Source organism: Littorina saxatilis, linkage group LG14 (genome assembly GCF_037325665.1).
Source record: "Littorina saxatilis isolate snail1 linkage group LG14, US_GU_Lsax_2.0, whole genome shotgun sequence".
NCBI lineage: Eukaryota > Metazoa > Mollusca > Gastropoda > Littorinimorpha > Littorinidae > Littorina > Littorina saxatilis.
Genome location: NC_090258.1, coordinates 6,763,702 through 6,776,201, shown reverse-complemented (window position 1 = coordinate 6,776,201; position 12,500 = coordinate 6,763,702). Strand labels below are relative to the sequence as shown.

General features: G+C 44.4%; 1 protein-coding gene across 2 annotated transcripts in view; it reads left to right on the top strand.

Moving 5' to 3' along the window:
- LOC138947010 (uncharacterized) overlaps positions 1–12,500 on the top strand; it is a 44,154-nt gene that overhangs the window by 25,751 nt on the left and 5,903 nt on the right. For both annotated transcript variants that reach the window (XM_070318436.1, XM_070318437.1), the window contains exon 3: positions 8,831–8,881. In XM_070318436.1, the coding sequence (XP_070174537.1) occupies positions 8,831–8,881 (51 nt within the window). The remainder of the gene's footprint in view (positions 1–8,830; positions 8,882–12,500) is intronic.

The window sequence follows — 12,500 nt, the reverse complement described above, 5'->3', positions numbered from 1 at the left end:
CAGACTACACACTTTGCACGCCCACAACACTGTTTGTAGTCTATATGAAGATGTAGGGCATCAGTCTGATAGCATTTTGATAAAGGGCAAATTTCGCTGGATGAGTTTGGCAAGACCCGAACCAGGGTCGTCAATATGTGTACGTTTGTGACAAGATGGAAATAATAAATATGTGACCCTCAACTCGTTCCACTCGTCCTCTGTTTCTGGCTCTTTTTCTCAAAGTACACTGTAAACTGAAGTGTTCTACTTTTGAACACACTTTTGGTAACCAGTTGTGAACACAATGTGACGAACAATAAAGAGTTCTACTGGAAAAAGTGGCACACATGGTTAACAGTATTAAGCGTTTACCATGTGTGCTACTTTTGCTGGTAGAATCATTTAGTATTTCACACAATGTTCACAACTGGTTACAAAAAGTGTATTCAAAAGTGGAACACTGTGTATAACCACCTGATGGCACAGCTAACCGCAAAAAGGTAGGCACTACTTTTTCAAGTGTGTATCAACGTTTTCTCGTTTCGTAACTTTTGGATTCCGTGTCCCACTGTGGTTTTCCACTATTTTAGATGTCCGCATAATTATAATAGCAACTTCTTGTTCTTCTTGTTCTTCTTGTTCTTCTTGTTCTTCTTCTTCTTCTTCTTCTTCTTCTTCTTCTTCTTCTTCTTCTTCTTCTTCGTGCTTGGGCTGAAACTCCCACGTTCACTCATGTTTTTGCCAGAGTGGGTGTTTACGTGTTTGACCGTTTTTACCCCACCATTCAGGCAGCCATACGCCGCTTTTGGTGGAATTAACGGCTCAACATAACTAAAGTAAGGAACGCAAAACGTCACGTTAAACTGAGACAGGAATTAAGATTTGTTACCAAGCATTGCAGAAATAGAGGTCTAGACATTGTTTTAACAAATACTACTAAAACAGCGACATATTTATTCACTAAACTGACACGCGAATATCAAGTACAGTGTGACAAGACTATCAATCTGGTGTACGCATTTCAAACTTAATTTGACAGACTGAAAAACTGACACACGCATGTCAAGCATCATGTGACAGACGGGACATTTGTGTAGACAGTCTGTCATTTCTTAGCGGAACTTTTGAAACACTTCATAAAAATGTCTTGCACCTAAATCACCGACAGTGACACATACACACACACACACACACACACACACACACACAAAACCATAACACACGCACTAGGCACACTACGCACCCCCTCCTCAGCTAATCTAATTTCTCTCTAGCCCTTCCTCACGCTTCTCCCACCCACCCTCTCCTCATCTCCAAGTCGTTCTATATATATTACCGACTGCAAGAGCCGTCTTGCTTAATTCGTCGCTTCTTTGGAAGATTCTCTTCGTCGTCATCAATGCAGTCAGCTATTCTCATTTCTCTCCAGCTCTTACTTGCCTTGTACCACCCACCCTCTCCCCGTCACCAATTGTCATTTCTCTCCAGCCCTTACTTGCCTTGTACCACCCACCCTCTCCCCGTCACCAATTGTCATTTCTCTCCAGCTCTTACTTGCCTTGTACCACCCACCCTCTCCCCATCACCAATTCTCATTTCTCTCCAGCCCTTACTTGCCTTGTACCACCCACCCTCTCCCTATCACCAATTCTCATTTCTCTCCAGCCCTTACTTGCCTTCTACCACCCACCCTCTCCCTATCATCAATTCTCATTTCTCTCCAGCTCTTACTTGCCTTGTACCATCCACCCTCTCCCTATCACCAATTCTCATTTCTCTCCAGCTCTTACTTGCCTTGTACCATCCACCCTCTCCCTATCACCAATTCTCATTTCTCTCCAGCTCTTACTTGCCTCTACCAGCCACCCTCTCCCCATCACCAATTCTCATTTCTCTCCAGCTCTTACTTGCCTTGTACCACCCACCCTCTCCCCATCACCAATTCTCATTTCTCTCCAGCTCTTACTTGCCTTGTACCACCCACCCTCTCCCCATCACCAATTCTCATTTCTCTCCAGCTCTTACTTGCCTTGTACCACCCACCCTCTCCCCATCACCAATTCTCATTTCTCTCCAGCCCTTACTTGCCTCTACCACCCACCCTCTCCCCATCACCAATTCTCATTTCCAGGGCTCCCCACAGATGCTAATCCTAGAGGGTCCCGGGACCCCCAATTTCAATTTGTAGGGTGCGTCCAGGGACCCGCTCTTTTCAAGTTTTGTGCGTCGTGAGATCACCACCGGTACGGTGTTTTTTCGGCTTCGAGTGCGTATAGAACGTATGGACGCACAGTAAGACGAGCCGTGCATTCCCCCCCCCCCCCCCTACACTTAAGACCACTTTCCTCACCCTTCTACATGCACCCATCCTCTCCTCATCACCAAGTTGTTCTAGATATATTACCGAATGCAAGAGCTGTTTCGCTGCGGACACTGATAGTGTTAAGTCAACGCATTAGCCGCCAGGTCAGCTTTGGGATTATACAACTCAGGGCCCCACCGTGTGCATCGCAACCCCTTGTCAATTTGTTTTCTCACTTCGTCCTTCTCACCTCATTTGCATAATGTCAGGGTTACTATGGCCTCTCGGTCGGAGTGTGTGTACAATCGTGACGGCAGGTTTGGTGTAGTAAACAGAAGAAAAAAAGAGAAGAGAAAAACAATCAAGGTAGAACGATACCAAACACTGTTCCACGTGCCAAAGCTTTGTTTGCATAATTAACATGTGCGCCTACCAATGTGCATTTTACAAATGGAGGATTTGAGGACATGTGTGCTTAACCGATTTCTGTCTGTGCCTTCTTCTTCTGCGTTCATGGGCTGAAACTCCCCCGTACACTCGTGTTTTTTGCGTAACCGTGTATGACCGTTTTTAGGCAGCCATACGCCGCTTTCGGGGGATGCATGGTTGGTATTTGCCTATTTCTATAACCCACCGAACTCAGACATGGGTTACATGATCTTTTTCGTGCGCATTTGGTCCTGTGCTTGCGTGTACATATACACACGAAGGGGATAAGGCACTAGCAGATCTGCACATACGTTGACCTGGGAGATCGGAAAACCCACCAGGCGCGGCCGGAATTGGAACCCACGACCTTCCGCTTGGGAGGCCGGCGTCTTGTCCGCTGGGCCACTGCGCCCGTCGAAACCCATCGTTAAGTCAAGTTGTTTTCGTCTCATCCCCAAACCCACCTCCACCCCCTGCCATCATGTCCGCTTTGCCTTACGTTTGTTTGACCTCCCTGCAAATAGCACAGAGTTGGTACGTTTTGAATAGGTGCGTACCTATAGATACAGAAGTTAGCTTTTCAAACTCTCTCTCTCTCTCTCTCTCTCTCTCTCTCTCTCTCTCTCTCTCTCTCTCTCTCTCTCTCTCTCTCTCTCTCCTCTCTCTCTCTCTCTCTCTCTCTCTCTCTCTCTTGGGCCGGACTAGGCTAAGAGGAGGGGGGGTTACCAGTGGTGGTCCAGGGGGATGTTCCCCCTGGCGGGGTCAAGGGGCAGAGCCCCTTGTGGGGGTCAGGGGGCGAAGCCCCCTGAAACTGATGGGTAGGTCATATTCTGAGATAGGAAAATGGTCGCTCCTTGCATGTAACAGCATAAAATAAACAATAATAAAAAATGTTTTAAATAAGTGAGGTACATGTTTAGGCTAAGGGGGGGGGGGGTTGCGCAACCCCCTTAACCCCCCCCCCTCCCGGTAGTCTGGCCCTGCTCTCTCTCTCTCTCTCTCTCTCTCTCTCTCTCTCTCTCTCTCTCTCTCTCTCTCTCTCTCTCTCTCTCTCTCTCTCTCTCTCTCTCTCTCTGTTCGTGTATCATCCATACATTTGTCCTTCCTTCCCTCGTTTTGACATAGGTCTCTTTTATGTTCGTTTCCCCGCTGGTACATCTCCATGTGTGTGGTCCCCAGTACATTCTCACTGACTAGTCTGTCCGGAGACCAAAAAAGTGCGTGGTTTTGGTGCAAAGTTTTGGCTTGCGCGCAACAGTTGTGACAAGATTTCGCCAAGACCCGCAACACAGCAAGCTTAATGTGCACAAAGCTCCCAGGACTTTCAATCATGCCACAAGCATCTATCCATTTAAAATATTAATTTTAAATATTTTTATATTTAAGGCACTGCATCTTTAAGAGACAAAAGGTTCATTTTCTGGTTTATTAAAGGTGCCATCCTTCACGCGTTCATTTAAAATAATATAAAGTTTCATTGGACTGTTTGCAAGGAGTCGAAAACTTGCCATTTGTGTACGAATTAATGTCATCATTGTCCAGGCAGGACAGCGGAAGGTCCAACACGTGAACTTATTCCGTCAAAAGCCTACATGGAAGTCTACTAGTCTCGACGAGAGAGAGAGAGAGAGAGAGAGAGAGAGAGAGAGAGAGAGAGAGAGAGAGAGAGAGAGAGAGAGAGAGTTTATTTCTATCTTTGGTATAGAAATTTCTATATTTTGAGGATGAAAGTCGCTTGTTCATTCCAATGCGTGTTATTCTCTCAGGTGTCAAGAGAATGGTTCCGTATAACTCTCGCTTACTCCATTACGCATGTCGTATGTATTTAGAGCGCTTACTTCCCTTCGGTTATTCTATCTTTGGTAGTTTACGTCAAGTTGCAAGACAGTGTGTTCGATTACGACAGAAAATTGTTAAACGTATATTTGGTTCCATTTTAGCATGCCGCACACAGCCTTAAAGTTCCAGAACGTGATCAAGGGAACTGTTAAGGCCAACAACAAAAAATAGTCTGTTTACGGTATCCCGACCGACCCTATTATTTCGCGCGACCCTGGACTTGTTTTTGGCATTTGGGAACAAACAAACAAAAACACCCAAAAAAAGTCTTGTTTTTGAACAAAATAACTTAAAAATGTGGATTTTTGGAGAAAAAAAAATCCCGACCTACCGACCCTATTTTTTGTTGTTGCCTCTTTTACCGTAAACAGACTATTTTTTTGTGTGGCCTAATTACATTTTGGCGAGAGAAGCGAACTGACAAACTGCATACATTTTCGTTTGGCCGGCAAAACTAAAGGTATGTGTAGTCATCTAAGGGATAGTTGTGTACGTGTTTTGACTTTTTATCCTTATGTGCGACAAAACGACAATCGTTGCTTCAACAGTGATCTGAGCGGCACTGCATCTTTAAGAAAAAAAGTTCATTTTCTGGTTTATTAAAGGTACCATCCTTCACACGCACTGTAAAAATCAGGAAGAAAATAACACAAGCAAAGAGAGAGGACTCAATATAAAATGAAATCGGACCTATGCCTTTGTCAACAAACGCGAACAAAGGTTCACTGTCATACCGGCAGACGACAAAAAAATGATCATATCGCCAGAAAACGAAACGCGACCTGGTGCAAGTCTGGAGGGTACAGGCGGGCATCCCTTCATCGTTTTACAACTAACAACGCGGTGCTAATACCTGGTGCATGTCAGGTGAGATAGGTACGATCGTGTCTCGCCGACTGCAGCGTCATATACCTCGTCGTCTGCCTCTTGTCGAAGGTCCCTGCAGAGTTACTGCCCTTCTGGGCTTTATGGATGTTTTAGAGTACACTCCCTTGACTTGGTTGCCAAGATGCAGGCCTTGGCTGGCGAGTCTATCAGATTTAATTGTTGCGTACGTTGTTGTTGTTCTTCTAACTGCGTCTTTGTTTTGAGTTCTCCGTGCTGGTAAGACCACCTTGCTGCGATGGGTGGAATGTGAACAATACATTCTTTCAGGTCTCCACAACCAAAGCAGCCACCCTACGTCTGTGATGGAGGTAGAGGTTTGTTTGACGGACCAACTGTGAAAATGAGTTTTTTCTTTGTAAAGGTACATTATTTGTCTGTGTAAACGGACGTGTCAGCCAATCAAAACAGATTTGTCAGCCAATCAAAACAGATGTGACAGCCAAACAAAACAGATTTGTCAGCCAATCAAAACAGATGTGTCAGCCAATCAAAACAGATGTGTCAGCCAATCAAAACAGATTTGTCAGCCAATCAAAACAGATGTGTCAGCCAATCAAAACAGATGTGTCAGCCAATCAAAACAGATGTGTCAGCCAATCAAATTGTCCAGACTTTAGCATGGGATAAGAGCATCCTCCCACTTGGACACATACCAAAACTCACATTGTGTGATGGTGGTCGTGGTGGTAACAACAATCTGAATTAAATTGGTGCTGGCAGTTATTCACTGTCTATGTTCTGATTTCCTAGGAGAACGTCCGATGTCTCTTTAGTTGTTTGGCTGGTTTGTTTGTTTGTTTGTTTGTTTGTTTGTTTGTATGCTTAACGCCCAGCCGACCACGAAGGGTTGCTGGTTGCTCGACGTGTTGGCTACTTGCATGATTTGTTTAAACTCCTCAGTTACAAATCAAATGAGCAAGAGCAAGAACAAAAACTGTATTGTCTGTCTTTACATAAAGAAGTTTGTCTTTAGGTCTGCCTCAAAATTACAAAAAACAATATTGCGCAAACAATATAAAATCATAACGATTAAGTAAAAGATTAGACATTGTGTATCGTAATTCATATAGTGTAAAAATAAAACTGCAAAGATTCGACAAGGCCGCTGCAAAACAAAAACAAAACAAATGCTTATAAAACAAGTGGCCTGCTTTTTTGAATATTCGCGAAAGCGCAGGGTGAGCTGAGTGCAACCAGTCCCCCATTTCTTTAAGGCGAGAATTGGCGAGTGAAGCAAGTGGGGCGAGGAAGTACCGTTTCTTGGGCAATTCTCGCCGCGAGGAACGCTAGGATTAGGCAAGCGAAAGCTATAGGTAGCTTTGGGGCTGTTCGCTACGCGAGAAAAATGGCGGCCGAGCAGCTGCCAATCCGATTGGCTGACCATGGCTGTTTTCCGACAAGTGCTGCCGACCTTTTCGGTAACAACCAATGGTGTTTAATTCTTGCGTACCTTGCCATCATACCGTTTCATAATACACACTCTCGCCTCCCAGCTCCGCGAGCAAGTCTCACCTGAAAGAAACTCGCGTGAGACATCATGTTAATCATGAATTCTTATCTCTTGTGACAAACGCAATGCACCGTGCGAATATGTGACAGCGGACACGTGGCAGGTTAAGCTCGTGCACGCTTGCATAAATTACGTTGGAGGTAAAGGTGTATCCGTCCTATATCTTTACCGTTTAAAGGTATTATGTACACCATCACTGGTCTCTCTAGGCTGTTTGTAGAAAATAGAGCACACACACGCACACACGCGCACATGCGCATACACACACGCACGCACGCACACACACACGCGCATACACACACACGCACACGCACGCACGCACACATACACACACACACGCACACACACACACACACACACACACACACACACACACACACACACACACACACGTACACACACACACACACACAAACACACACACACCATGAAAAATATTGAAGAGCCTGGCTGGATTTAAAAAAAATTTATTTAGCAAGACCTCCCCGCTCTGCACAGAAACGAATGAGGCTGTTGAGTGTTGGTATGTGTCCAAGTGGGAGGATGTTCCTACCCCAAGCACAAGCCTGGACACATCTGTCTTCATTGGCTGACATGTCCGTTTACACAGAAAAGTAATGTACGTTCACAAAGAAAAAACGCATTTTCACAGTTAGTCCATTAACAAACCCCTAGCCCCCTCCCCGACCCGCCCCGCCCCCCCCCCCTTCCCCACATTTCTGCACATCCTCAACCACTATATCCCCCCTAAATCCCTCGTACAGTTTCGAATGTAAAAAAAACCTGGGGTCAGAATAAAGGCTCTAAACCAACAAATGAGGATTAGTCGGTGGGCTCAGTGTGTGCAAATAGCGAGAGTAACAGACAGGGGTGAAGAATGTATGTGGAAAACTAGGTGGAACAAAGTTGACCATTGTGTTTCATCTTCTTTCTGTTTTTCTTTAGGGTTTTTCGTTGCTGCTGCTGCTGCTGCTGTTGTTGTCGTTGTTGTGGTTCTTGTTGTTGAGTTTGTTTTATTCTTCTTCTTCTTCTTCTTCTTCTTCTTCTTCTTCTTCTTCTTCTTCTTCTTCTTCTTCTTCTTCTTCTTCTTTCTGTTTTTCTTTGGGGGGGTTTCCGTTGCTGCTGCTGCTGCTGTTGTTGCTGCCGCTGTTGTTGTTGTTGTTGTTGTTGTTGTTGTTGTTGTTGTTGTTGTTGTTGTCGTCGTTGTTGTTGTTGTTGTTGTTGTTCTTCTTCTTCTTCTTCTTCTTCTTCTTCTTCTTCTTCTTCTTCTTCTTCTTCTTCTTCTTCTTCTTCTTCTTCTTCTTCTTCTTTGAATATGTGATGGTGGTGATCTTCATATGAGGTTCTTTGATATTCCTTCCTCGACGTGTAAACCATCATGTAAACCATCACATATTCGTCTAGGCTTTTACACGCACCAAGGGCATTCTTCCATTTGGACACGTACCTCCAGTCAGGAGGCCTGCAGTGCAGAGTGGGGAGTGTTGATGCATTCATTGCTCAACTAACACCTATGTCAAACAGACCAACATGTTTAGCGACTTGCACTGAAGACACAAGCGAATGAGGCAGTCTTCACTGCAAGCCGCTGAACATTTTGTCAAGATAAGTGTTGTGTAATTAGTGTTTGTCTGTGCACTTACAAGACCGCCAGGTCGATATACATGTGAACGTAACGTTTTGTTTTGTCAATAATTATACCTTTTGGTGTGTTTGTGTGTGTGTGTGTGTGTGTCCCCATAGTTCAACATGGAGGCATCGGGTTTGGAATGGGTACTTGCGTGAGTAAGCCTTGAAGGCTTGGCCTCATGTTTCGTACCTGTGCTATGATTTAGATCACATCATATTAATAACCACACTTTTCTTTTTTTCTGTTGCAGGTCAACTCAGCCAAATTCAGCTATGGCAGAGAGGCGGAGAAGCTGTGTCAGGTGAGTGATTATTACAAAGTTATACCATTTCCAGTTTTGTTACCATGGATATTCCAGCCATGGCAGAATAGAAGGATTGTTATCGTCGATGCTTCAACCATCATCATTATTATCATAATCATCCTCATTATCATCATCATCATCATCATCATCATCATCATCATCATCATCATCATCATCATCATCATCATCATCAACATCGTCGTCGTCAACATCATCGTCGTCGTTGTCGCCGTCGTCGCCTTCTAAGTCGTCAAATGTCGTCGCTATCATCATTATTAATGTCGCCAGTCGTCGCCGTTGCCATCTCCGTTTTCAACACTGTCTTCGTCATCTTCCCTAATATTTTTTCTTCTGTTGTATCATTTTCTTTTGCTATTTTTACATTGAATTGCTTGTTGGGGCCCGGTAGCTCAGTTGGTAGAGCACTGGACTTGTGATCGAAAGGTCGCAGGTTCGAATTCGGGCCGGGACGGACACGGGTCAACTTTATGTGCAGACCCAGAGACGGAAGCCATGTCCCACCCCCGTGTCATCACAATGGCACGTAAAAGACCTTGGTCATTCTGCCATAAGTGCAGGTGGCTGAATACACCTAAACACGCAGACACCTGGGTAGCGCGACTCCGTTGCTGCTAGCTTTCCACTGGGAGGAAGCGACCCGAATTTCCCAGCGATGGGACAATAAAGTAATGAAAATGAAAATGAAATGAAATGAAAAATAATCACGCCTGTGCCAAAAACGTCACTCATCGTCTGCAACATCACCGTTTATTTCTTACTAGCAGTAGTGGTATTGAAACTACAAACATCACATCGGTGCTCTAGCTTTCATCCAAAAATCCATTCTCTTTCTTTCAAAAACTGAAAATGAATAGGGAAGCGGAGGAGGAGGGGGGGGGGCGGCGGTGTGGTTAAGTCAGGCGTCAGTTGTATGTCCACCTGTTTGTCAAGAAGGAATGGTTTTTTTTAAGATATCTTAACCTTAATTACAAAAACCTCTTTCTTCAGAATTATCTTTCATTCGCTGGTAAGCAGACATTGTGGTGGCGTAGACGAAGGTCGAGTGAGGCATTCAAGCAGGCGTCAGTAATATGTCCACCTGTTTGCCGTTTAAGAAGCCTGTGTTGAAGGAATCTTAACTATGATTACAAGTTATTGTGTTTTATATGCTTCAGAGTTGAAATGCAAGAGTGTCTTCCATGCGCTGAGAAGCAGGGTTTGGGATGGGGTAGGAAGAGACAAGAGTAAAGTGCAGGCAGGCGCCAGTTATATGTCCACCTGTTTGTACGAGGCTTGTTTTGAATGAATAACAACTTCAATTACAAGACATCGTGTTTTAAGGCTTCAGAATTTTGAAATGAGAAGTAGGGTTTTGGGGTGGGTCAGAGGAAGGTGGAGTGAGGAATTTAGACAGGCGTCAGTTATATGTCCACCTGTTTGTTTTCTCGGCTGAAATGCAGAAAGGCGACAAACCCAAATATGTTCTGGGATCAGATTTCGGCCATCAAGAAGACAGGTTGCGCGCCGAGGCGTCAACCTCAAATACTCTTCGCTCAAGGTTAAGTTGCTGAAGAAGACAGGTTAAACTAGGGCAATTGCCAATATGCAACATCTTTAGCCTGATGTGACTCATATCGTGAAGTATGTTACGCGACCGAGCAGACAGATTGACATGGGGCAGTTGCCAATGTTTGACAACTTTAGGCTGAAGATTTGCCTCTTATGAGCTCAGACCGTGTTAAATGTTTAAAGCGCCTTTGCATGTAGACAGGTCAAACGAAGGTATTAGCCAATATACAAGATATTTAGGCTGAAATTTGACCTGTTACTATCTCATGCAGTCGCAATATTTATTGAGGTATCAGGTTCCCATACTGCTTCGAGCTGATGTTCACAAACCGCAAGACAGAGAGCCGTCAGAGTAGATTATTCTCAGCTCAGAATGTGTTTGTGATGTGAAAAAAGGTTAAAAGCTACCGCCAAAGTCTGATATCATTTAAACCTGAAGATTTACCTGTTGCTAACCCATGCACATGCAATCTGTTGTTTTCGTGTCAAGATATCAAGCCCAAATCCGCCATCTTCCTTCCCACTCTTTTTATTTTATTTTTTTATTTTTTATTAAGTTGCCAAGCACAACATTGTGGGGCATTCAACTAAAATGCACACATTCCCACTTTTAGTTCGCCAAGGCGTGAACTAAGATGTTTCTTTCTTTCTTTATTTGGTGTTTAACGTCGTTTTCAACCACGAAGGTTATATCGCGACGGGGAAAGGGGGGAGATGGGATAGAGCCACTTGTCAATTGTTTCTTGTTCACAAAAGCACTAATCAAAAATTTGCTCCAGGGGCTTGCAACGTAGTACAATATATTACCTTACTGGGAGAATGCAAGTTTCCAGTACAAAGGACTTAACATTTCTTACATACTGCTTGACTAAAATCTTTACAAAAATTGACTATATTCTATACAAGAAACACTTAACAAGGGTAAAAGGAGAAACAGAATCCGTTAGTCGCCTCTTACGACATGCTGGGGAGCATCGGGTAAATTCTTCCCCCTAACCCGCGGGGGGTAGCTAAGATGTGCTATGCGTGCATCATAGTCATGTGGGTAAAAACAAGGGATAGTCACCATTGGCACTAACCTCGTATAATAAATAATTATATACGATACCGATACATGCAGCCTGGCGGTGACCTTACGAGTATTCTTCCCCCGCTGATATGACGTACGTCACCGAGACAAACTTTATTTTTGACAATTTTGTTCATTTCATCGGAAGACGGACGGTAAACCTGGTCCAACGCAAACTCATGCACAGGTAATATTTCTGATGTCACACCACACTTAACATCGTGAGGGTTTCTGTCACTCCTTTTTACCTGCTCGGGTAAACCAAATACATCAGGTAAACCAAATCGCTCCTCTTTACCTGTTCAGGTGAAAAAAATACACCAAAAAAATAGCATCACGACTTTACACGCTCTCGCGTCTTGAGTGTGTAGAAAACAGGCACACCTTGCCAGGTGAAAAACAGGTGAAATGCGCGAAGGTATCGGACTCTAAGACGCCCGAAATCCCCAGGTAAAACTGGTGCAACAGGTGACAGCGTCGCCGAGCGGTGGCTGTGGCTGTGATTGCGTGCGAGGGAGGGGGGAGTGTGTGATCAGAGATCATGAGGTCAAAGTTGTCGACTTGTTTTTCTTCTTGCTACTGCGTTTTACTTGCTGAAGTGTATACTTTCTGCGGAGGTGGAGTGTTTCCGTAAAGAGTCTCTGTTGAAGTGACTTTGGTTTGAATGGGGGTTGCTAGTGTTGTAGTTGTTTTAGTTTATTGAAAAATATAAGTTCTTTCTCACTCTGAGAGGCAATTTCTGTCTCTTTCTTTGTCTCTGTCTCTGTTTCAGTCTCTGTCTGTTTGTCTGTCTTTCTCTGTCCCCCCCTCACTCAGCCTCTCTCTGCCTCTCTCTCTCTCTCTCTCTCTCTCTCTCTCTCTCTCTCTCTCCCTCTCTCTCTCTCTCTCTCTCTCCCTCTCCCTCCCTCTGTCTCTGTAACTCTCTCTCTCTCTCTCTCTCTCTCTCTCTCTCTCTCTCTCTCTCTCTCTCTCTCTCTC